Below are 25,392 nucleotides of genomic sequence, written 5' to 3'. Positions count from 1 at the left end.
GCGACAGGACAAGGGGGAATGGCTTTGAACTGAAAGAGGGGAGATGTAGATTAGATATAAGGAAGAAATTCTTCACCACGAGGGTGGTCAGGCGCTGGCACGGGCTGCCCAGAGAAGCTGTGGATGCCCCCTCCCTGGCAGTGTCCAAGGCCAGGCTGGACGGGGCTTTGGGCAACCGGCTCTGGTGGAAGGTGCCCCTGCCCATGGCGGGGGGGCTGGAACCGGATGATCTCGAAGGTCCCTTCCACCCCAACCCATTCCGCGACTCTACGAAAATAACGAAGACAAGCACTCCGCTGCGCGGGGGCTGCCGAAGGGCCCAGGGCCCTTCTCACCCTGCCGACTGCCCCCCCGGGCAGCAGCCCTTACCGAGGCGCTCCGGCAACGAAAACCCCTTGGCTCTGCCCCGCTCCCTGCCCGCTCCCTGCCCGCCCCGCCCCGCTGCCCGCCCCCTGCCCCGCCCCCTGCCCGCTCTGCCCCGCTGCCCGACCCCTGCCCGCCCCCTGCCCTCCCCCTGCCCGCCCGCTGCCCGCCCCCTGCCCGACCCCTGCCCGACCCCTGCCCTCCCGCTGCCCGCCCGCCCCCTGCCCGCTCTGCCCCGCTGCCCGCTCCCTGCCCGCCCTGCCCCGCTGCCCGCCCCGCTGCCCGCCCCGGGACACTCCCCATCGTCCCGCCCCTTCCCCAAGCCCCGCCCCCGCCCCGTCCCCGTTGGCTCCCATCCGGGAAGGCCCCGGCCACTTCGGCCACGCCCCCTGCTCCAACCCCGCCCACCTCCTTTAAATTCCCCTCCCGTGCGGCCGCGGAACGCTTGTCCTGAGGCCGTGTGGGTGTGCCGGGCCCCTTGCGGTAGCACCGTTTCCGGTAAGGGCAGGCGCGGATTGGGTTTGGCGGGTCACGTGAGGGCCCGACATCCGGGGAAGGGCCCGCCAGCTTCCGGCCGGTTCCGCTCCTCTCCGGGAGCGGCGGGGCCCGGGGGTCCTGGGGCGGCGCGGCCGCTGCCCCCTCCGCCGCCCGGGGCTCCCCTCCCCGCCTCACCCCGCGCCCTCCGCCGGGCCCCCGCGCTGCCCTGCCCCTCCCCCTGTCAGCCGCCCCCGGTTTCCCCCCTCCTCGGCCAGGCACCGGCGTCCCGCGGGGAGCGGGGCCCTGGGAAGGCATCGGCCTTCTCAGAGCTGGGTCGTGGTGTCCCCCCGCTCCTCCCTTCCTTCTCCCCGCGCCGGGATCGGGCTGCCTTGCTCCAGCGTGCCGGGAGGCGGGATCGCCCCTCGGGTTATGCCCCCGCCCGCCTTCGGTGGCATCGTAGGGAGCTGCCCGCCGGCTGCAAAACACCCCCGAGCTCGGCCCGGGTTCTCCACCCCCTCCCTGAGGCTGCCTCTCCTTTCCCCAGCAAGTTGCTGTGACAAAGGCCTCCCCAGCCCCCTTCCCTTTCCTAGCAAGGATGGAGTTTGCGGAGCTGATCAAGACCCCTCGAGCGGACAACGTCGTCCTGCATCGCCCTTTCTACCTGGCCGTGGAGGGGACTCTGTGTTTGACCGGCCACCATCTCATTTTTTCTTCACGGCGGCAAGATAATGCCGAGGAGCTGTGGCTGCTGCACTCCAACATTGATTCTATTGAAAAAAGGTATGCCTCCTCGTTTCCCTGCCTACCCATACCGAATTAATTGTGTCTCACTATGGGTCGAAATGTTGTCAAGACTGGTTTGCACCTCAGCTGTCTCAAATCCAGGTCTGGAGAAGAGAAGGGACAGTCAGTGGGAGCAGAGGGCAGAATATTGGCACGGGCAGGTTGAGTCTCATTCTGTTTGGGTATTGATTTGACTGTTGCATCTTAAGATTTTTTTTTTTATATATATATGGAGTTGGAATTTTTATGTTTAGACATCTTTGTCAGCACCACTGTGTTAATTGTTCATCAGTAGCTCTTGAAACACTTTGTAAAGGATGCATCTTCACCACCGTTCAATGGAGATGGAAGCCGAGGCACTGATGAAGCGATTTGCCTTGGGTCACCCAGCAAAACTGATGACAGAAGTGGACTCCAGACTTTCTCAGTCCCAGATCGGTCTCCTACTGCTCGACCCTGTCATCCCCTCGCTCCTCTAACTGCTTATGGAAATCATAACACTTTAACAGCATGCTCCTTGTGGGAACAATGTGGTAGGGCCGAGTTGTAGCTGCAGCACTCCGTTTTATTCTTGCCTATCCCCTTTTGTTGCAGGGGCTTCAGGGAATAATCTTCTCACCATCAGTTCTGTCTGCATTTCCCTTGCTGAATGCCAGTCCTATCTCACCTGGTCATTGTCTTCTGCTTTCCTCACCTTGGTCCTTTTTTCAGTTTGTTCATAATATTTCATTTTTTGTTAATTACAAAGTCAATCCCCTGTTTTTCTTGCCTTTTAAGGAAATCTGGGAGAACAGATTTCCTTTCTGCCAGCAAAACTGGAAAAAATCAAGCAGCAGCAATTAAAAATATCAGGTTGCCTCAGAATCTGAGAATGGGTGAAATACTGGATGCTGATGAAGTTTGTTCCCGTGCTCCTGATTTCTCTGAGCGTTTCTAAGAAACGCTGCATCTTGGCCTGAGGTTGGAGAGGAACGGAGTGGTGGAAACCTCAGGAAATCTGTTCCCATCTAGCACTGCTCAGTCATCAGAGTGGTTTGGCCTCAGCCTCCTTACTGCTTTTACTAAACCAGCCATAGCTTTGTTTTGAAAATTATTATAGACAAGCTTTTCTTTTTTTTTTTTTTTTTTTTTTGAGCTTAGTTGCAATTACAATGTAAGTTAGTACTAAATGAGCACGGAACATTTTAAGTTATGGCGAGGGAGTAGTGCGTTGCTAGCTTGGTACGTGATTTATAACAGAGGTGGCTACGTCTGCAGATACACCCAGCCCTTATTGCCAGCCCTAGTTTCTAGAAGGTCTCTGGAGCAGACCTCTCCCTCCCTGAGAGCAGCTTTGTGTGAATGTATCTGCAGTGAAACTTTGCCATTTAAAAGGATAAGAGTATATTCTCGGTGCTGGAGGGGATGGAACGACGAGACTCTTAAACCAATAAAGGCTGTAGAATGGTCCAGTTTGGCACTACTTCAGGTTATCAGTGCACAACAACGGTGACGTCGTGCCAGGTTCATAAAATCTCTTCTCCCACTTTCATGGTATGCGTGTCTTTTGTGCTTTCCCTAATTATCAGGTGGTCATCAAACTGTTTCTTAAATTTTTGTAGCTTTTTAAGCAACTTAAATATGAGCTGTGGGGTTTGTCGAGAAGCGGAACAGTCTCTAGTGATCTCCTGTGGTCTTTTTGCTTAAAGAAACAGAGAGAGGAAACACGGCCCTGGTGACGCGTCGTAGCTGCACTGTGTTACTACGTTGGGGATCTGTGAAATAGCACTGCAACGAGGGCACACGATGCGCAGACTGGCTCTGCTGGTGTTGCAGAACTTTTCTGTCAAAGCGCCTGTAGTTTTTCCTTCAGCACTACCCAAGTTATAATTGGGTCTGTGTGTTAACCTTTGTCTGCACAGAAGAAATAGATAACGACCTTTCAGCTGTAATAATAATTCTAAAATAAATTACAGGCGCCTTTTGTAGCACAGGTGAAGCAACCCAAAGCTTAGCAACAGGTCTGCTCTCGGCCCTGCCCTTGTGCATGCACGGTCTAACTGAGGGTTAGGCCAGGAGGGACGGGAACTTGGTCCTTCAGGTCTTGCCTGCTTCTGCTTCGTGCATCGCCCTTGGCCGCTGCAAGCAGTCCTGCGGTGCACGAGGAGACTCGGCTGCTCTTCCTTAGTTCGCTGCTTTGTGAACTAAAACCTTCAGCACTCCTGTGAACACTAGTGGCTAGTTAAACATGAAGAAAACGCTTGGTTTCTGTTCAGGGATCATCCTTCTTTCAGGTACGTAAGGAAGACTGGAGAGGGAGTCTGTGAGCTGTGTTTGTTTCATAACGTAGAGCTTTTTCTGGGTCGACTCACGTTGTAACCAGCGGTGGTAAGACCTTAACTTCTCCGAGGTCTGCAGAGCAAACAGCTCCGTGGCACTGCAGGTATCAGAAACCAAACTTTCTTGTTAAAGACAAGGGAGCATAACGTAGCCAGACTGAAATGTTATTTTAAAAATTAATTTAAACTCAAATGTTTTTAGCAATCTTCAAAGTTTCAATGCATTACTTTAAAGAAACTGGAAACTTCCAGCTAAAGCTTCCAGTATCAGAAAATATGTGATCACACCTTTTCTCTTTCATGTTTTAAAGAAAAGCTGTGAGGAAAACCTTCTCTTTATCTCATAATACTTATACTTCCACTCGCTGCTGTATCACAAGGCTAGAATTAAAAAAAAAAAAAGTGGACCACAACTTACAAATACCGAATAAAGAGATTATTTTGTTTGTTCATTTTTTTCAAAGACGATATTGCAGACAAATTACAACTAAAGGAATTTTGTCTTGTAGGCATTTGTTGTGGGAAGAGCTATAACACCTCAGCATACCTTAGAAGATCCTGTTTTTACGAGACTCTTTCTTCATGTCTTGCTGTAGGTTTGTGGGCTCATTGGGTACCATCATTATAAAATGCAAAGATCTGCGAATTATTCAGCTGGATATCCCTGGAATGGAGGAGTGTTTGAACATTGCTAGCTCTATCGAGGTAAGAATTCGTAATGATAAATAACACCTGTGTTCTCAGATCTTGATCTGACCTCAACCTTAACAGCTTTTTTTCCAGTTAGGAAGGTTTTTCATTGATGTTCTGGAAGGCAAATGAGAATTGTGGGATATTTCCTTTCAATTGTTAAAATATTGTTTGTTGCTTGTAGCTGGTGGTTTGAAAAAAACAACCCACCCCCCCCCCCCCCCAAAAAAAAAAAAAAACCAACCCAACCCTGCTTTTCTCAATCAAATATCTTGCCATAGCATTTGGGAAAATGCTTCATTACGCTGGAGCATGAGGAGGCAAAACCAAATCAGACTGAGTTTCACATGTCTCAAAGAACATTAAGTGACTGCTTGAGTTTAAGCTCTGTTGTTAGTAATCAGGTAAATGCAATGTAGGATGTGTCCCGTTTGTTATACCTGTTCAACGTGCATCTTTCTCATCCTTTGGTGTGCTGTTACATAGTGTAGCCTACAGAAACGATACACTGTGTACAAATCCCCAGTTGTACTTAGATTGTCATCATCTGCTTTTGTTTGTGCTGCTGGTTTTTATGTATGTTAAGCTACCCTGCAAGTAACTTAGTATTTCAAGCTTAATGGCTGTATACTTTTGGGTGGCTTAAGTTTGCATCACCAATATTAGAGGAAAACACTATTTGCCGTATGGTTTTTGGAATAAAATAGCAGTTTGAATGAATTAAGGAGCTGTTTATTTCTCTCACCTGCACAGGCGCTTTCCACCTTGGATTCTGTCACTCTCATGTATCCTTTCTTCTACCGGCCCATGTTTGAAATTGTTGAAGATGGCTGGCGCTCTTTTCTGCCTGACCAAGAATTTGAGCTCCTCAGTTCAGTGGTAAGTTGGATCTTAAGGATTTGCACGGGTACTCGGCTATAGTTGTGCAAGTAGTTTGTGAAGTATTTGGCCCAGTGGTGTCTGGACTGGAAATCCTGGATGGTAAAAAAAGCTGTTCCATGCCTGGGTGGAAAGTGAGTGTTGTTCAAATATTCACTCTGTAAACATCAAGCATTTCTGTTTGTGCTAAATATTCCTGTTTAGCCCTTGTGTCTTACCTTCTACAAATGGAGTTTTGAGGCCTATTTAAAAGTTACCTGGGAGGACGTGAAGGTAGGCAATGTTCTTGTCCTTTGGGGATGTCTCTCCTTATTGTAAGAACAAATTTAAAATTGCTAAGGATTTCTTCGCTTTCTAGGAAGATGGTAGTAGATAAAGATGTCCAATTTGAAACACCCTTCACTCTAGTCCATGCTGGGGAAGTATTGGGTGTGTTCAGACAGCAGGGAATCTCCAGTTGTATTCTTCCAGGTGCCGTGAGCACATGTTTATTATTTTGGGACCTGTAGGGTAGGAATTGTTCTTGTGGCACTGTCTGTTGTAGCTGTTATTCAAACTTCATCTTAAAATGCTGATTTTGATATAGTGGGAACTGGCTCAGTTGCAGGAGCCTGCCTGTTTTAATAATGCCTTGGGTTAGCATCTCTGTGTTCCAGGTCTTTGTTTCACATTAAATATGTGCACTTGCTGCATCATCTTAGGTTTCTGAGACCACATCCATTAGTACAGCATCAAAGAACATCGATTTTTTTTTTCTTTTTATCTGCAACGCAGCTTGTCTGCAGCATTTATCACTTCCTGTTTATGACTAATAACTGCGTAATATGATTAGCTTGACCAGATTCATATGATGAAATCACTAGAAAATTAGAGGAGTCCAGGGATCTTTCTATTTTTGTCTCATAACTGGAGTACTCTCACATGTCCCATCTGCACCTGCTGTCAAAAGACACACAAACTGACCTGTTATAATAACTAGCACCACAGTTTTGGTTTTAATTTCAGCTGGGGAAGTCAAACGTGATCAGAGTGTTCTCCTCTTTGGAGGCAAAGCAGCAGATGCTTTCCCAGCTCAGCAGAGGAAGCTTGCAGGCATTTCGATGAGAATCAAAATGCCAGAAGCTGAAGTACTATCTGGCAAGAAGGGAGGACGTGTGAGAGCAGGATTGAAGGCAGCAGAAGGAAATCCCTCGGAGCTCAATGCAGGAGATGGTTCTGCTTCTGTTCACATATTGCTTTCTATGTGTAGCTGAAGTCTTCTTTAGATTTCAGGAATTGAATCACTTCTGATGGTTGTGTTTACCAGCACGCAGATACAAGTGCTAACATGAATCCATTGATATGCCGCCTTTTTTCCTTTCAGAAGTATAAAAGTGCACTGATAGCTTATTTGTGGATCTCTTGGCTTTCTGAACATATGCTCCTTGGAAGGCTTACATTTAAAAACCTAATTACTTTATAGTGCTATGTTTCAAGGGCAATAATTCATTTCTTTAAAATATGCATGTCTAACAGATGTTGATTAATTCTTGGCTTTTAACCCAAAACTTCAGTTGTAACTCCTTTTTAATGAAATGATGGCAAAAGCCCTGTTCAAATGAGTTACATTTCCTGAACAACAGCGAAATATATTGTTGACCAAATATTTCTTGTTCTATAATTAAACTTTCTTATGTGACAGGCTAGAACAAGTAAATGGCTGATTTTTTATTTTTTTTTTTTTCCCTCCAATAAGTCAAATGAGTGGAATTCAGATGGTTACCTCCCTCTCCATTAAATCATCCATCTGGATCTGTTATGCCTTACCTTCCCCAATATGGTAACAACTTGTCAAAAACTGCATTTCACCCACACTACAGCTCTAGTAATGTATTAATTCCACATTTGTCTGCTACAGGAGAGTTGTTTTAACTCTGACACATTCTATAATGGCAAAGTAAAACTATAAAAGTTACGATCAAAAAAAGTTTGATAATATGGTATTATACTGTATAATAATTTATCTTTTTATCTTGGCAGATGTCACGCCAAATGTGTTTTTTCTCCCAGCACACGTACCCGCTGTGTGATTTCACTCCATGGCATTGATCTGACAGAGTCATCTAGGATTGCCCCTAGAATTTGACGGCAAACACTGAAGCGCTTTGCCCCTGTAGCTCAACTCCAGGCTTAGGGAGGCTGCCATACTGTCACAACATTCTCGCATTTAGTCCATGAAGGTGTTAAGAGAAGAACTGTTAATTTGATCTAAAGAAAATGGAGCAGTTAATGAGTTTCAGTGGGCTGTCATTTGCTGATGGCTGTTGCTGTGTGTGTTACCTGTTTTATTTTCTTGGGACAGGTCAGCAGGGCTTTTGTCAAATGTCTATTTCATGAACGGTTGTGATAAATCCAACATATCAACAGAGTGGTTCAGCTGAGAATTCAGTCATAGGAAGAAATCAGCTCAAGGTTTCACTAAATGTCACAGCAAAAACTCCACAGTGCCTGTGGGCTCCAAATTATCGTACTGCGAGATGAGACTTTAAAGATACTATAGACAAATATATGAATGGAGTAAAAGCTGCACAAGCCAATTAATGTTTGCTTATCCAGCTTTTGGTTGGGTGTGTTGTGTTTTTGCTTGAAGCGCTGGGTAGTACATGAGATCTGGATTCATTATAGCTATGTCGGGTGAAATGTGTGTGAAAATTTGTATTCTTCACTGTATGACTGCATAACCAGTGAGCAGCTGAATGGAATTAGAGTATAGGCAAGGCAGTTCATATTTTTTTCTGAGGAATCAGAGAAGAGCTCATATGCTTCAATTTTGCCAAATTCTACAACCGCAGGATACTGAAAACTGTAACTCTGGAAATGCAGTTTCTTCTTAAAGTGAAGAGGCCCTGAGAAGCTTGTACACTAACAGTATAATTAACATGAAAGTATTTAATTGCCACAAAGTTAACTTTCTTCATTCCCTTTTTTTTTTTCCTTCCATTTTGTTGTAGGAAAGAGCTCAGGATTCTGGACAGTTCAGCTGTGCTTTATCCTCTGTACTGGAGCTTCTTAAAAAAAGCTGAATTTTGTGGTTTTGGGCTCAGTTTGCAATGGTGTGGATAGCCCATGTTTTGCTTTCATCAGACAAGCATCAATCTTCGCTTGCGCCTGTTGTTATGCGTCTTGTCCACGCATAATCTGTTACTAACAGGGCTTGCTGCCTTCTGCCTGTTCCTTGGGAATGGCCTCTCTCATTGCTGCTTTGCAGGATCCTTCAGGGTCCATGCTGGTTTCTTGACTTTTCTTTTAAGGCTTATTAGTAGAGCTTGAACTGTTTCACGCTGTTTTGTGGAAAACGACCTCTCCTAGCAATTATAAGTTTTAGAAGGAAGGATAACTGTTGCTTTAGCCTTTCAGTAACATTTGAAAATCAATATCTCCAAGCAAGTACTAGGACAAGAAAAGCAGAAATGTAAGAGTTAATCCTGTACTGTGTTTAAGAAAATACTTCTGACTATGTTCTTTTTTCTTTGGAGTCCTCTCCTTTCTGCTCACTCCCCCATCCTTTCCTGCTTCTAGCCTTAACTGGAATTAACATTTTTTTCTGATTCCCTGAAGTACAGATCTCTTGCTGGGAGAAGTAAATGGTAACTTTGTACTTTCCCTGAGTTTGAGGCAGCATACTTATCTGGTGATGTCTGAAGATGAGGTACACCTCTTCTCTTTCACTGCAGTCCTTACTGCGTCCTGGGTCTGCATCTGCTGCTGCACATCCTTGAATTGCCGGTCCCTCGCTCTTCCAGTTAGTAATAGCAATTTTTTCTTCCAAATTGCAGACGTACCCCAAGCAAAAACCAAGAAGAGACTTGCACTGTTGGGTTCTACTATCATCTGATTCATATTGGAGTATGTTTTAGCAGTCTGAAGCTGGCACTGCAGAGGTTAACTGGATCTCTGCAGAAGTAGCTGTGCTACAGAAGACAAATGGTGCTAATTGCTGCCGCTCTCTTCCTCCTTCCCATGTAACAGTAAATTATAACTGGATGACATAACAGTATCAAATGTCTCACGTTATAAATGGCGAGGAAAGGAGGTTATTGGCAGAGTTAAATTACCAAAGTGGGAGATAAATCAGGTTGATACTCTTCCATTCCTTCTCATACTGGTGATATCAGTGACAGCCAGTCTCTCAAAAAAGCATGCCATGGAGTTCTGACTTTGCCTTCTCTGCATCCTATGTGGCAGTAAGGTATTTATCAGTTCTATTCTATATCCGTGCGTACTTTTTTCACTGTAAACAAACTGCACATCATCGTATGAAATCTGATGTTATTTAACATCAACACCCCAAAAAGCTATAAAAAATATCGTTGTTGGCGCATCAAAAGCATGAGCTGTGACCAGCCGGCCTCCCTTATGTGATCCAGAACTTCTTTCATCTCCGCCTATGACGTGAATGCTGGAGGCAATTTAAGTTTGCATCTGGGAGAGCCTCTGCTTTTTCTAAAACGTAGATGTTCAGAGAAGCTGTTTTGAGGGTAACGAATAATGAAATAAGCTTACAACAGGGCTGGTGCGAGACTGTCTGGATAGGCTACTGACCACAGGTAGCAATTGCTGGTGTTGACGATGGCGATATGCACGACGTGTGCCTTTCCCAGCATCTTTTTCTTAGGCTGCCACCAATAGGGACAATTTTGCCGTCTCCTACGCCATGCATCCCGTGCCTTGGATCTACTGATGAGGAAAGAGCGTTGTGAATCAGATCAGCTTGTTCATCTGATGGAAAGACTTCATTGCCAGAAAACCTTTCTAAATCAATCCTAGTTTTCTATTGAACCAGTGAGCCATTTACATAACCAGGTGCCACTCAGGAGGTGTAAGGCAAGAGGTAGTAAGCCTCTGGAAGAAAGGAAAAAGGAAACAAGGCCTACTTCTGATCAGAGCTGTGTAATTAATGTCTGCTAAACCAACCTTCCTGAATTGACGTGGGTTTCTGTGTATTCTGTTACTGCGTAATTTAACTGTCACGCTCTTCTGTTGCTTCCTGTGATACCTGCTTTATCCTCCTACTTCTTGTCTAGCTGAAACTTTTTGAGCACAAATGAGCAGAGGTTTTTTTTTTTTAATGGCATTTGTATGAGGTCTCTGCCTGCTGCAGTGGCACACAAATGCTTCCCAGCCTGTAGTGAAAACACCTCAGCCGAGGAGTTACTTAAGGTCTTGTTTGCTTTCTCACACTTGTGTCATGTCAGTCCATAGGAACTTAAAAAAAAAAAAAAAAATATACCTCTATAGCAGCTGCCTGTTCGTCTTCAAAAGGTTTTTATATTACATTTCAATTTCTTTGTGTCTGGAGCTTTTACAGGCAAATTTGACTGCCATTCTGCTGCTACTTTTAGAAATTTGTTGCTGCTGTTAAAATCGAAACATGTTGTAGAGGCTTCTTGGTCGTTTTCCCCACCAAGGCTTCTGCCAGCAGGTTTCATTGGCCGTAAGGAACACAAGATAAGGATGCAACAACTGAAGATGCAGCCCAGCCAAGCCACCGTCCTGCTATCGAGGACCATGAGTTCAGTTCCCTGCCAAACTTTAGGCAATGTTCTGCTGTGTGCCCCTGGGGAAAACATATACCTCATGGCCTTTTGATGTGCCTGGATGGTGTCCTTAACACAGGAGGCAGTGGTGTGGTACCAGCCCAGAAGCAGCAAGCCCTCCATGAAGGCTGGGCTTGTCCGAGGCTGCAGTTAGGGCAGTGTCAGCTCTTCCAGCACGGACTTCAGTAAGTGAGGATTCCTCGTCAGTGAGGCCGCTCGTTGACCTTTGGTTTTGCCTGAGATGGAGCCAAGTCCGGTGTCCGACCCGGGGTATCAGGTAGCCTGAGCTCTCGTGCCAAGTGCAGGGTGCCAATATTCAACATTTCTTTCACAAGCGTTTGGCTGTTGGAAGCTGAAAAATTATATAACAGGAGTTCACGATGAGACCTTTGTGGTGAGGCGCTGCGCGGGTTCCAGGAGGTGCTTGCGGAGGAATGGGCGTAGTGGTTTACGTAAAGCAGAGCCCATAGAAAAGAGCCAAGCTGGAAATGTTAAATTGCAATTTTAACCTCAAAGCAGCTTCGTTGTCTGGAGTTGGATGCTCTTGGCTTTCTTGGCCTTATTTGTCTTGTGGACGGTGTTACTAACTCTGCTCTCAGCACAGTTAGAGGTTTGAGCCTGTGTTACCTGCATCTAAATCAACCTTTTTTCCTCTAAACCTGCTGATGTAGGAATATATTTCTGTTCTGGGGTCTCCCTGAGAGAGAGACATACCGTGCTGTTACTTCGTATGAGATTGAAGCTATCTGCAAATGCAGTAAGTTGTGTTGTAGTGCGTACTGCAGACATGCTGTCTGCTGTGTCCGTGAAATAATTAAAAGCCGCAATCGCTCATTTCTGACCACGTGGGCTTATTTTGTGCTGTTTGTTGAGGATGTGGATAAACCAGATGGGGAACCGTTGTTCAACAAGTCCTGCACCTCAGAAACCCGAGTCACTTGATAACTTCTGTTGCCGATGAGCTTTATCCACATGCTGGTTAATGAGCTTCTGGGAGCTGCTGCAACAAGATATTATGATTGCAGGCAGCATCAAGAGGTGTGGGGGGGAAAAAAATAATCAGTCAACAGGCTCACTGCAGAGTGTGGCCAGGCTTTTTTGTTCTTGAATAGCATCTCTTTTGCCACGTTTTTGTTGGAAACAAGATATGGTGCTGGATTTGATCTGACCGATTAGTGTAGTTATGCTGTTACAGAGGGTCCAGATTCCTGGATGAACGAAAGTGGTTATGTCAGTAGTGACAACTGAGCTTTGATCTGTGGTGCAAATGGAATAAATCACCAATATTACTCTGTGCGTGCTTTATTCTGAATATGGAAGTTCCTCTTCCCTAGCATGCTGTGCTATAACAGTAGTAATCAGTCTTCTGACCCAAAGCCTGTATGTTCTGATCTTTTTCAGACAGACGAATGGCGCCTAAGCTGCATCAATAAGGAATTCTCTGTCTGTCCCTCCTACCCTCCAGTTGTCATTGTCCCCAAATCCATCGATGATGAAGCGCTTCGGAAGGTTGCCATGTTTCGCCATGGCAGTCGCTTCCCAGTCCTCAGCTATTATCATAAGAAGAATGGGATGGTAAGCTGCATTTCAGTAATGGTTGTACCTGAAGGAAGTGTGTGAATCTGTTCGTTTGATGAAAAAACAACTTGTGCTCTAGACTTAAGACAGTTCAAGGGATGTTAACTTCTTTTGTTTTCCAACTTATTAAGTGTACGCAGTGAAACTGGTTCTGGGTGATGGAATGAGTAATCTCCATCCTAGAAATAGCTATTAATCTGCTTGTTTGGGAGCGTATGTGGCATGAGCTTGCTCACAGCAGTAAAAGCAAGATGAGACTTGCAAAGCCACTGCTGGCACCCTTACTTGCTTTGTCTGCCAAGAGGCTTCATGCTGAAAGGATGGCAGAAACCGCATTGTCCTGTCTCTGGGTGGTGGGCTGTCTCCTTCGTAATAGAGTCATGATGACAGCAAGTGTTCCCAGGGCCAGCACCGCTTCTGCTGTGCAACTGTCGAACGAGCGATCAGAACAATCTGTTCTCCGAGCCCGTCAGTGTAACATGTTTCAGGAGTCACAAATTCTTGCTGTTGCGCAGACTTTACCACCTCTCAACAAGCCAAAATCTATTGGAGTGACTGATAACGCTATAATTAAGAAATGCACTTTATGAAATTGTTGAGTAATTCTTTGTATCTCTTGTTGATGTAACCAGTTCTGAGGATGTTGGGATGTCCAACCCGCGGCTTGTAAACTTGATCCAGGCTTCTGAGTCAAATGCTCTAATGCGCTCTCACCTCCTGTTGCCAAGATTTGTAAGCCCTGAATTAGAGGACGTCTAGTCTGGCTTAGTAGTACCTTTGGTTTTTTTTTTTTTGCTTTGCTTTAAAATCAGCCATCCGCTGACTTCATAACAGTCGTGCTTTCTGCTTTTTCTCAGCATGAATGAAAACCATTGAAGGAAGATTTGTTCAATTATCTCTCCGAATTGTGCATGTTTCAAGTGTGAGGAATATAATAGCATTTGGCTCGGAGTGCTTGAACTTGTGACAGTAATGCTGTCTGTCACGTTGTTCTCCTGACTCTGAGTTCTCGAGCATAGCTGGGGCTGCTGACTGGCTGCCCTCACATTTTAGTTATCATTTGATCTGCTGGGATGCTTTCTGAATTGAAAGGCATTTACTAAAGAAATCTCAGCTCATAAATCTGTGGACCTAAGGTTTATTAGTCTAGCCACTGGGTAAAGCGGTACCTAAGAGGCATCTTTAACACACGAATGACTCAAGTGTTTTAAAAACAGAGCTGGGAAGAGACCTTAAAGATGACGAGCCTGAAAACGTTGGTTTATAAAGGAGCCATCAGCAGGAAGCCAGTTCAATGGTTCACAAAGATAGTACTACAGGAATAACTAAAGGGATAAAGCCTCTAAGAAGACGTCTGTAATTTAGGAAGTGGCCTGCCAAATGATCGCTTAATTCAAGGATTTCTAGTTTGTTTTTTAAACAAATTCAGTCCCTGCAAGGGATTGCACTTAAAAGAACCGAAGGATTCAGGGCAAGGGAGAACAGCAGCTGTAGGAAGAACTAGAGAGACGTTTCTGTGCACCAGGCAGCGCAGACCAGGGCGTTACTTGTCCGTGTCCAGGTGTGATGGATCGAACTTGAAGCAGATGGAAGTAGGAAGCGTGGTGGGGTGCGAGCTGCACAGAGAAGAGCTGGAGATCCAGGAGGGCCCCGCTTGAATTTTACCCCTGAACTGATAGAGGAAGCTTTTTAGGGTTGAGCTATCTCACTCCCATAAGCATTCTTTACAATGACCCGAGTTGTAAAGGAAAACAGGAGCATCCTGTGTGGATTTCAGCAGCACGCTTCTCTAGAGAGCCATTCTCCATGCCTGGCGTTGAGACGCAGTTATCCAACGCATCGGTTTGTGCCTACATTTACAGACCCCTAAGAAATTCTCTAGTGAAGGGGTGTCCTTTGCATAGTGAGTTTAAATCTCCATTCTTGGCTTGGAGCTCAAGTGATCGGTGGCTTTCAGTCTTAAGTCTCTCCATTTCCAGTGCCTAATTCATGGTTATTTATCTCCGCAGGTCATGATGCGAAGCAGCCAGCCTCTTACAGGTACGAATGGGAGACGGTGTAAAGAAGACGAGAAGCTTATTAACGCCACGCTACGGCCTGGCAAGCGTGGCTACATCATTGATACGAGGTCCTTGAATGTTGCCCAGCAGGCCAGGGCCAAAGGAGGGGGCTTCGAACAAGAAGCGCACTATCCTCAGTGGAGGAGGATTCACAAGTGTATTGAGAGGTGGGTGAAATGGCACAGGCTCTCCTCTGTGCTCGGCTTCGTAGGGTTGCATTCGCAGAGCCATGCTAGCTCCATAAAGTATTTGCTTCTGTGAGAAATGGCCGTATATCCTGGTTCCTGTCAACAGGGTCACATTCCTTTTTTTTTTTTTTTTTTTTTTGGCAAAATCAGGGTATGTGGATGATAAAGGTATTTGGCTTTGGAAAGCTGTGTTTTGTTCCTTGTTCTGAACAACCTGCTGCAGGTTTCAGACATCAGGCAATCTCCCTGTGCCATCTCTTTCTCTGACCATCTATAGCTGCACACCAGCCTTCCTGTGTCCCTCTTTGCAGTAGTGCACAGGAATGGGCAAGCCCCTTGCCAGAAAGTTTCTGCAGGATTTGTTCTGTGGTAGTCATGCTCCTCTTATCCAGTGCTTTTCTCTGGACATCTAATATTGTTTGGTCATTTGGAGACAAGTTACTTGTTTACTAAGTTAAATAGACTTTCGGTCCAACGTTGTTCAACTGCTCTTAAGCCTTAGTTTTGGGGAACCCTTCTACATGGGCGTGCAGTAATGTTACTGCTGGAAAGCAGTTGCTCCCATCGTCACTGTATAGGGCAGCTCTTCAGGAGCTAATAAAAGGTATTTCCTTGGCCGTTGCTTTGAACTATTTTTGCTTCTAAAAATCTTATGTGGACTTCAACTTGCTGTTGATTATTTTACAGGTGGACATAAGCATCAGATAGAGAGGAATGAATAAACCACAATATATAAAGGCTAAATATCCCATGCTATTATTATTTGGCCTTGTCAGCTTTTCTGAGATCTGGTCTGCTAGCTGCATCCTCTGTTACACCTGAGCACATGCTGGAATCAGTATTAAGTGGTGTTTGATTCAGCAGAAGTTTGGTGCCCCTGGAAAAGACCATAGTGTGAAACAAGACCAGAGAAGCATCTGGCTTTACCAGCTGTATGCTGAACACCAGCTTCCCAGGGCTTGAGGACATATTGCAACAACTGCAGAAGTGATAGAAAATGTGTTCCCTTCCCCGGCTTTTTCTTACATTCTTGACACATTAGCCAAACTAATCTTTAGTGTGGTTCTACGTCAAGGAGTTGAGTCTAGTTTAAAATTTTCTGTGCTGCAGTGGGGTTGTGTCCTTGTGATGGGTGGCTTTCAGGTTACTGTTGCAGCTCTACAGGTTAAAACTCCCCCAAAATGTCTGGTGTAGTACGGAGAAGGAAGGTGCAGCACTTGAAGCTTGGCTGACACTTGCTAATGTCCATGTCAGGCTGCAGTCACGCTCGTGCTTGGTAATGGGAGTGAGACCACTGAAACACATTTTACATGGGAAGTGTAAGATATGGCTCAACACACACAGAGTTCAGGTAAGATAAGGAAAAGGCCGCACTGTTGTAATGCCTTACAAAGCAAATTTTTTTGAAAGGGAAGAGACTACTTATGTCCAAAGAGTGGTATTCTGCTGGCAGTTAGCCATGGCTTGGGATTTCCAGTGAAAACAGGTTTGCTGAATGAGGAGACATGACTTCTATAGGGTTGGACTTTTTGAAATAACCGCGTATAAATCGTAGCGCTTTGTTTTGTGATCAGTGTATTTCTGTAAGGATGTTGTCCTGGTTGCTATGTTACTGCTTATGTTTTCAATAATATTTTGCTTTTCCCAAAGGTTTAATATTCTGCAGGAAAGCCTCATCAAACTTGTGGAAGCTTGTAATGACCAGTCGCACAACATGGACCGCTGGCTCAGTAAACTGGAAGCTTCCAACTGGCTGACTCACATCAAAGAGATACTAACTGCAGCTTGCCTAGCTGCTCAGTGTATTGATAGGTAAATCTTTTTCTGAAAGCCTTGAATTTCTTATTTACTGGTTACAGATTGCTTGTTAAATACCTCTATTTCCGCTTTAAGTATTAGTAGCTGGCCACCGTGAACTGGCTTGCTTGTACCCATGCAAGATACTGTTTCATCACGGTTAAGGAATGTTCTTCCAGTAAATCATGCTTGCGTTTTTAGAAGTACAAGCCTGAGGGAGGAAATCTTGACTAAGAATAGGTGTTAGATCATCTAGTTAAGGTATATTCTGATGTCTGATGCAACCAATCTAATTTAGTTAATTTTGCTGAAGGTTTAGGTTAGAATGTGCCCATCTGAAATGCTGTTTGGTAGCCTAGTAAAGTAAGAATTTTTTTTCAAGAAGTCTTTTTTCATTTTTTCAGCTGAAAGTTTCCAATACCCCACCTCACTTCTAGAGATTAAAACAATGCTATTTCCTTATTTTCCTCAGGAATTGGTCCAGTGCCTTTTCCTCTTGAAATTTTTATCCTACAGTCCTATCTAAGGAATCCTGTTCATCCCTTATAAGTATTTGTGACCCTTTTTAACCTGACATTTCTTTAATAAATACCGCTGACTTGGCTAACTTGTCCTCAAAATGTCATCAGACCTCAGGCTGAAGAGTCAAAGCTAGCTGTCAGGTGCCAGAGTTTGTAAGACCAAATGCAGGGGTCTAAACGTGATTGCTTTGTGGCTCAGAGGGAAAAGTCCTTCTCAAAACTCGGGGAAAACTTAGCGTTTCATTCCAGCTAGGGAATGTGTTATACAGATACACAAATAGGCTGAAATGCAGTCTCACTGGTAAAAGAGCATTAAGGCATTAAAATATGAGCTGCTGTGCTTTTTAAAAGCACTGACGGTGCCTGTTTAGTTATTGACTGTGCCAGAAAAGGATTGCTCTGGATCAATAGTTTTATCTGTAATTCTTTCCCGCATGTGTATAATGAGAAATGTCGGTGACGAAACTCTTCTGGCTTGTTTGGACAGTGGACAATTTCATCATTTTTAACCTCAGCTTTGCTTTTTCTCTTTACCTGGAGCTATGGCAGGCCAGCTCAGCATTCAGAGCCTGGAGATCGTAGCTGAGCCGACAAGGATGATTCAGTTACGTTGGCCGTGGGGAGGGAATGGCTGGGACAGATCTTGCAGCATCTTAAAGGCCTGGGACCTGAAAGATGAAAGGGGGAGAATAGCGTTATCCTGGTGTGCCCCGCTTTGAGGAGTGCCTGGGCTTGCAGTTGGCCTTTGCAATTGTGCTTGGCTGTTAAGCAGCCTCTTTATCTGCCCCTGCCTGGGGGGAGGGAGAGAGTATCTGAAGATCACCTGTACTGTAGAGGGACTGGGTTTGTTTTAGACATAGGACTATAGACAAAGATGTTGCAATGTTCAAGGTATAGATTTTTATGCTCTTCACTTCAAAAAGCAAGTCGTGTGCAGGGTTACTTGCTTGGTAGATTGATCTTTCTTACCCACGCTTTGCTGCTTAGGTTGGGTCTCTGCACAGAAAGAAATACAACCTGCAGTTAACTTCCTTTCTGGGTGTAAAGAGGTTGGCAGAAGTGAGGCATTGAGTCAAGGTTTGGGAAGAGTAAGGGGAATAAATGCCATTTAATACCACCCAGTCCTTCCCTCAGGAGCACATGGATGAGATTCTGATATTGTATCCAAACACAGCCTAGGATGGAGGAAGAGGGGAGGGAATCGGCTGTCCTGGACAGTCCCCGCTGGAGTGTGGGGAGTGCCAGTACGTGGGCCCCTAGCAGTGTGCAAACCCTTCCTGCCCCAGACTCCGAGCTCCCTCTGCTCCTCACATTGTTCTGCTGATTCACTTGCGCTGGCTGGTGAGTGAGAAGACTTTGTGCTTGGCTCCTTGACAAGCTTCCTTGCTCAGCACACTAACTCTTCTGCCTTTGTGGAGGCCAAGCTCTGCCGTTTCTTTCTTTCTCCTAAACTGGCTTATTGGCTTACTTTTCTTGCAGTAAAACCCAAATAAAATTAAGCCCGGGTTTGAGCAAGAATCTCATTGTATTGTTTTGCAGAGCATCTGGGGGGATGATATGTCTTCACTGCAGTGCTTATGGGAAGATTCCAAAGTACTTAACAAAACAATAAATGACACAAGCAAATTTTGAGATGTGTTTCCAGGCTATAACTCAAAGGGGTACCAACTCAAAATAGTGAGAACCACAAAAGTGATTTTGCTGCAGATCTCTGGTCAGATCCAGGTTCTGGATTTCCAGAATGCTTAGCAAGAAACTAAGCCTGAAGTGATGCAGAGCTGTACTTAGTGATGGTGAGGATGCAGGTGGAGAAGGTGGTATGCTTCTGTGCAGGGTGGGAAGTAAGCTTATGGGAGGGAAGAGGGGGTAAAAAGCCAGCAAAACTTCAGTGTTGTCAGGGTAGCAACACTGGTGTCCACGGGATGCGTTGGCATCCATTGGGATGCATATGTCATTGGGACGTGCTCTGCTCATTCACACTCTTTATTCCTTTCCGCGTTTTTCTTTCACAGGGAAGGTGCCTCAGTGTTAGTCCATGGGACTGAAGGAACTGATTCGACACTCCAAGTAACTTCTCTGGCACAGATTATCTTGGATCCAAGCTGCAGGACCATATGTGGCTTTGAATCTCTTGTTGTGAGGGAGTGGCTGCAGGTAAGAAATCCCTATGGACAAAAGGGCAATCTATTCCAGTGACAGCTGTATTGAGAAATAGCCCGAGAGACAGCAAACAGGCTGGGCTTTGTTGCAGCCCTGCTTAGTGTGAATGGCCTTTGTCCTAAGACCAACATCATCAACTGAGTCATTTGTACCTCTGGCACTCCATGGGGCCTCTGCCTCTCATGGGAGTTTTTTTGTTTTAGGGAACTGCCCGTTTTGTGCGCTGAGGGTGAACATCTCTTTAGAGAACACTGTTCAAACTAAAGCACAAAACCTTAGTCCTGTACTCTTGCAGATAATGTCCTCAGCCTGGTCCTTTGGTGCACCTATACCAGTTTGTTCTTGGTAAAATTCTCTGATCAAATACAGGGCTATTTACACAGCCTGAAAAAGGCAGCAAAGTTGGTCGTGGTTGCTAGCGATTGGTTACTGGATGCTTGATGAAATTGCTGTTGTAGAAAAGAGCATAGTTGCATGAACTAGCTCTGAAGTCTGTTATATGTACTCACGACCCATTACTTTGTGTGTGATGCTCTCTCCGATTCTTACATATAGGCTGGTCACCCTTTTCAGCAGCGCTGTGCCCAATCAGCCTATTCAAATAGCAAGCAGAAGTGGGAGGCCCCAGTGTTTCTCCTCTTTTTGGACTGTGTGTGGCAAATCCTTCGTCAGTTCCCTTGCTCTTTTGAATTCAACGAACAGTTCCTCATTATGCTCTTTGAACATGCTTACGCTTCACAGTTTGGGACTTTCCTGGGAAACAACGAAAATGAAAGGTTGGTGAGGGTGCTTGCTTTGAACCCTTTAAATATTGGGCTGTATCTGACAAAAAAAGAGTCTCCTGGTTTGAAAAAGGGTGAGGGTGCTTGTGTGGTCTCCCCTAGCACAGGTGAGCTTCTCTCGTTGCAGTTATGTAGTCTGGGACTACAGTTAGTGCAGTATGGGACGTTGTGACTAAAGCAATTTGTGGCTTGGTCAGGGAGTTGAGTTCATCTTCCAAGTCCAAGCTAATACCTTAAACTGTCTTCTCTCTTTCCCTGTGTGGCCTTGAAATATCTCCACCCATCACCAGTTTATATAGTCTCTTACACAGAAACTCTTTCCATAAAAGAATAAATAGCTGGAGTTCAACAGTGACGTGAGTCATAGCTGTGGGAAGCAGACTTGTCCACGCAGGCCTGGAGGAGAAGGTCAAGGCAGTCAGAGGCCAAAGATGGAAAATCTAGTTCTTACCTTAACTGTCAGGGAGGAACGTGACTCTGCAGCCTGGTGGTCCTGGTGCCCCCAGGAAAGGAAGGCTTTGGTTTTTGCATCATCCACTAACTGCTGAAAGTAGAAAACGTTGGAAGAGGTTCTTTCAGAAGGATCTGCCTCACAGTTACACCTTGGCAGAAGTTCTGCATGTTTGGCTACGAGCGGCATGATTAAGTTTGAGCCGTGCAGTAGTACAGCTTCAACAGAAGGACTAAAAATCCCTCCAGCCGTAACCTGTGACTTGGAGAAATGTGAATTGGCAGCCTGCACTGGATGAGGTTTTGAGTGAACGCTGTGAGCTCTCACATGGGTGCTCGTGCAACTTGGAAAGGAAGCAGCCGGGACTGCATTCTGCTGGAGTCTACCTTGTCAGATAATCATAGGCCTGTGCTGAGCTTGCTTACAGGCTTGTGGGGTTTAAGGTACTTCTGAATCCTAACCTGGCTTAGATGCTGCGCTGTACCAGCGGGGCAGCTCTAGGCATGCCCTGAGTAGGGCTGCTGGGAGTAGTAAGCAGGGTGGAGCCCTAGAGGACTGGAGCCTCCCACGGCCGGTGGCAGCTGCCGGAGAGGTTTGGATTCCTGTTTTGAACTTGGTAGTTCTGTTCTCGTGACTCCTGACTCCGGTAGGACTGTGTCTGATGGTCTCCTGCTTAACTGAAGACCACTGAATGAGTAGAAGGGAAAAATAGAACTGGTATTACAGATAAGGAAGGCAATTTAAAGCTTCCTAAAAACTGATCTGCCCTTAAAGTAATCTTTGCTTAGAAGAGACTCTTCTGTCTTCTGCAGGGCTGCTGAACTGGTCATCTGCAAAACCAAGTTAGACTTGAAACCAATAAGATGAAATCTGAAAGAGTATTGAATGTTACATGTGATAACCTGCCTGTCACATCTGAGTATGTCAGCCTGTGAGCACAGAGAAATATTTGAAGTCTGACGTTAAGCTTGAGCTGTCTGAAGTTATTCACAAGGATGGTGAATCTCCCGCCTGGGTGGCAGTTCAGTTTGCTAGTGCAAGCAGAATGAGGTTCGCCAGAATCTAAGGAATGGAGACCCCTGTGTAACTCCTGGGGTGGCTTTGACCCAGGAAAACAGCACTGCTTTCTCTGTGCTTTGATGCTTCCTGCCACCAGAGGGACCTCATCGGACGTGCCCATTGCACGGTTCCAGCAATAACGCTGCTTTAACGTACTCCGAGAATTGCACTACGATCCTTCCTTGATGCAGACCTACCACACCTCCCAGCTCTATCTTAACACAGGAGTTCAATCCCTTTCAAAACCTGGCAGCTGAACCATTTTGGGGAGGTGACCGATTCTTCATCTGGACAGATGGCAGCTAGCTTCCACCCAACTTGCAAATGTTATTTGTCCATCTTTTCTTCAAAACTAATTGTAATCGGCCAGGTTGAGTAAATTAGCTTAGGTTTACACCCTGTGCCGTGTTGGTGAGAGGTATTGAAAGGATTAGCCTGAATTGTCTGGGCTAGTAGTGCATGGGAAGGCTTATGACATTCTAGTCTGTGGGGTTCTGATAAAACAAAATGAGTCTTTGCAGTATAAAAGCAAAAGCTGACTTGTTCCTGTGGGTTTGTTAGGTCTAAACTGAAGCTGCAGCAGAAGACTATGTCCCTGTGGTCCTGGGTGAACAGGTCTGAAGAGCTGAGCAAATTCCAGAATCCTCTGTTTGAGGCCAACAGCCTCGTCATCTGGCCCTCCGTTGCCCCACAGAGCCTGCAGCTCTGGGAAGGTGAGCCAGGCTTGCTTTTTCTGTTGTTTTGTGGCTACTTGTAAAGGTGCTTAAGTGTTGACTGCTGTTGTCTCCCCTGATGGTGATCTCACTCCCTTTGAAATCCGTTCCAAAGTATTTTTGGCATGTGCCATCCCCCGAAGGCATAATGCTTTCTCCTTCTAAGGCTTGGTGCCATGCTACTCTTTTCCAGGGAGCCTTACTAGTACCATTTAACTTCTTAGCACCATATTTCTGCAGTGATACAGCCTAATCTATAGATGTTCTGCAGGCCTCAGGCTTTTGTTCTGTATCAACCAAGACTTCCCTTTCTCCATTACTGACCACGTTGGCCGGGATGATCTGTGTGCAGTGGTTCCCTGCTGCAGAAACCTTCTCCATCCCATGTATGCTGAAGAGTTAATTACAGTGAGGCAAGCAGGCTGTCATGGCAGGGTGGAGACGGAATATGGATTGATCTGATCAGTATATGAGAAAAAAGGAATGAAACCCCATCATTTTTTTCTTTATTAACCTTGTTTAATAGAATGGTGAACTTGGAAAGGAGGATCAGTATTTCTAAATGCTATTTAGGGGGGAAGGTAGGGAAAAAAATGCGTAAACTGTATGCACATTACTCGAGAGCTGATGGAGTATAAGTCATGTTTCTTCCTTGTTACAAGAAACCCTTCTGACTTGTGCTGTCTCTGGGCTTTCAGGTGTCTTTCTTCGGTGGAACAGGCCTTCCAAGTTCCTAGACGAAGCCCAGGAAGAAATGATCAACATTATAAAATACAACAAGGAACTTCAGGCAAAGGTTAATGCATTGAGGAGGCAGCTAGCAGAGATGGAAACAGATGATAGGATGCAGGAGAACCTGTGAGCTGGCAGGGCTTTGCCTCAGGTCTTTCCTTTCCAGTCCCCTTTACGTTAAAGACTAAACATGGAAAGTACATGTGTTGCAGAGCCCTCTGGGTACAGCTGACCCTCAGTCCTCCCACTGCTGAAACCTTCACTTCACACTATGTACCTCCCTGCTTTTTGGGAGGGATTTTTTGTTTTGTTTACAGAAGACACACACACAACTGGGCATAGTGTCCTCTCTTGGCAGCTTTTCTGTCTTGAAGTCGTGTACGGTGTCAGCAGAAGCTGGAACTCTTACCTCCACTCAACTGTATGGATGACCAGGATGGGCCCAGAGACAGGATGTTTCAAATTTATTTTGGACCTTTTCCTGGTTTTGTTGAACTCTCTAAACACTTGGCAGGATTAAAATACGAAGTTATGTATAGATAGGTAAAGGCATTTTGTCTGAAAGCACCTTTTCTCTCCAAGAGTAAGTAAGGCAGCTTAGTTCTTTAGTTTCCTAGAAAAATTAGAAAATGGTATAATCTAACTACAGGTTCTCCCTGTATCTATGTGATACTTTCGGTAGCCTTCACATCTAACACTTGTTTTTTTGTGTCGAGCATTGGCTTGGGAGCAGTAAGTTGAATACCAAACCGGAGCAAGAAATTTCAGTGCAATACAGAACTGAAGTAGGGATGCTGCTGCTAACTTTTAAGCCATGACCTTCAGGTGGAATTGTCCCTCATGGACAAATATCTCCTAAGGAATAACAAACTTTTTTTTTTTTATTCTACCCGGAAAACAAAAAGGTTAAGTAGTTGGTAGAGGTGTTCACTTGCAAAACAGTGGCTCAGAGCTGTCCATTTAACGAGAGTCAAGCTGCCCTCTTGAAACTTGGGAGTGCACTGGCTGGTTTTGTACACTTGAACAGATTCACAGCGTTGCTAGGTTGCAAGAGCAGCACTTAATCTACAGCTCAACAAAACACTTTTGCTCCACCTGGTGTGCTTTTTCCTCTCATGCTCTTACTATACATTTTGTGAAACATGAAAAGCAGAAGTTTGGAGTCCAGGTGATCTAACATGTCAGGTAGCTGCTGCAGATTAAGAGGCTGTCGTACTACAAAAATGCTAATAGTTTAGATCATTTGTAGCTGCTAAAACTGCTTAAAGACTTTAGGGATAAGCTTTTTTCCAAGTAACTTTGTATTTTGTAGCTGATCTTTGTGACTGCAATCTGCTTTTATAAAATCAGAGTTTTTGCTAGAGGTTTTTTTTTTTTTCTCCTTTAAAAAGATGAGCGGGTCTGAAATATTAACTCACCTAGGCATTTGTTGAGCTTGGTTCCATTGGTAGCTGTACCTGACTGAGAAGACTTGAATTATCAACAGCCCATGTGGCTGGGATTATCTGAAAAGGCGCTTGCTGTTAGCCTGTTTCTGCTGAAATGAACGGAGCTGCGTTAGGTCAGCGTTGATCTCTTTGGGAACCGTTGAGCTTCCGTAACACTTTATGCTGTTTTGGAATGAAGCTGCCTTTATCTAAAAGCCACTTCACATAAAAATAGATAAATGTGAAAATGCAGGATCTTTAGTTGTCATAGAGGTATATGGAGAGTAATCTGCAAAAATCATGTAACCACTAAATATATTCTAAGAAAAACTCTATAACCAAGGAAGCTATATAATATAAATTATGTGACAGTGATGAAGTGCTACCTTAATGCCTTTTGCTTTAGTCCTTACTTCCTTAATTATTTTCTTCCTGAATAACCTAAACTTAGTCCTAACGTCATCTGGCTTAAAAAAATAAAAAGATCCCTTTTAAATCACTGTTCACTTAAAGCAGAAGAATAATTCCTCCTACTTGTAATACCAATTTCTTTTTAGGCTTGGAGAGTGACCGTTTCATTCACTAAATCCAGTCTGACATAGGGAATGCTTCTCAGGTTGGCTGGTGATCTGTACGGCGTAACAGAGGAGGCACAAGTTGGCCATGCCTTCCTGCCACCTCCAAACCCCAGCTTCTGGAGCTACCTTCTGGGCATATTGCAGATGTAAGCCCTTTAAAATTATTGCTCACCCTTTAAAATGATGTCTGTGGGATCTGCACCTGCCTGGATGTTGTATCCCTATCCAATTCAGAATTTCTACTGTTCTTGTACATCTGA

General features: G+C 45.1%; 1 protein-coding gene across 4 annotated transcripts in view; it reads left to right on the top strand.

The window, feature by feature from the left end:
- The first annotated feature begins 904 nt into the window (after positions 1–904).
- Positions 905–25,392, top strand: part of MTMR9 (myotubularin related protein 9) — a 29,644-nt gene continuing 5,156 nt past the window's right edge. The window contains exons 1-10 of one of the 4 annotated variants that reach the window (XR_015708292.1): positions 905–1,620; positions 4,538–4,646; positions 5,385–5,510; positions 12,488–12,661; positions 14,674–14,891; positions 16,563–16,724; positions 19,243–19,384; positions 19,946–20,166; positions 21,436–21,953; positions 22,244–22,364. Coding sequence is in view for 3 of the 4 variants with exons in the window: in XM_009467367.2 (XP_009465642.1) it covers positions 1,436–1,620; positions 4,538–4,646; positions 5,385–5,510; positions 12,488–12,661; positions 14,674–14,891; positions 16,563–16,724; positions 19,243–19,384; positions 19,946–20,166; positions 22,244–22,395; positions 23,094–23,257 (1,653 nt within the window). In the remaining variant the exon portion in view is untranslated. Of the gene's footprint in view, positions 1,621–3,913; positions 4,046–4,537; positions 4,647–5,384; positions 5,511–12,487; positions 12,662–14,673; positions 14,892–16,562; positions 16,725–19,242; positions 19,385–19,945; positions 20,167–21,435; positions 21,954–22,243; positions 22,396–23,093; positions 24,787–25,392 lie in introns of those variants that run through there. The other 3 variants (XM_087775052.1, XM_009467367.2, XM_087775053.1) reach the window with 3 other exon arrangements.

Source organism: Nipponia nippon, unplaced genomic scaffold (assembly GCF_047370975.1).
Source record: "Nipponia nippon isolate SJK-2023a ecotype South Korea unplaced genomic scaffold, ASM4737097v1 scaffold_4, whole genome shotgun sequence".
In the NCBI taxonomy this organism is placed as follows: domain Eukaryota; kingdom Metazoa; phylum Chordata; class Aves; order Pelecaniformes; family Threskiornithidae; genus Nipponia; species Nipponia nippon.
The sequence above is the reverse complement of the archived record's forward strand: the minus strand, read 5'-3'. Positions and strand labels throughout refer to the sequence as shown.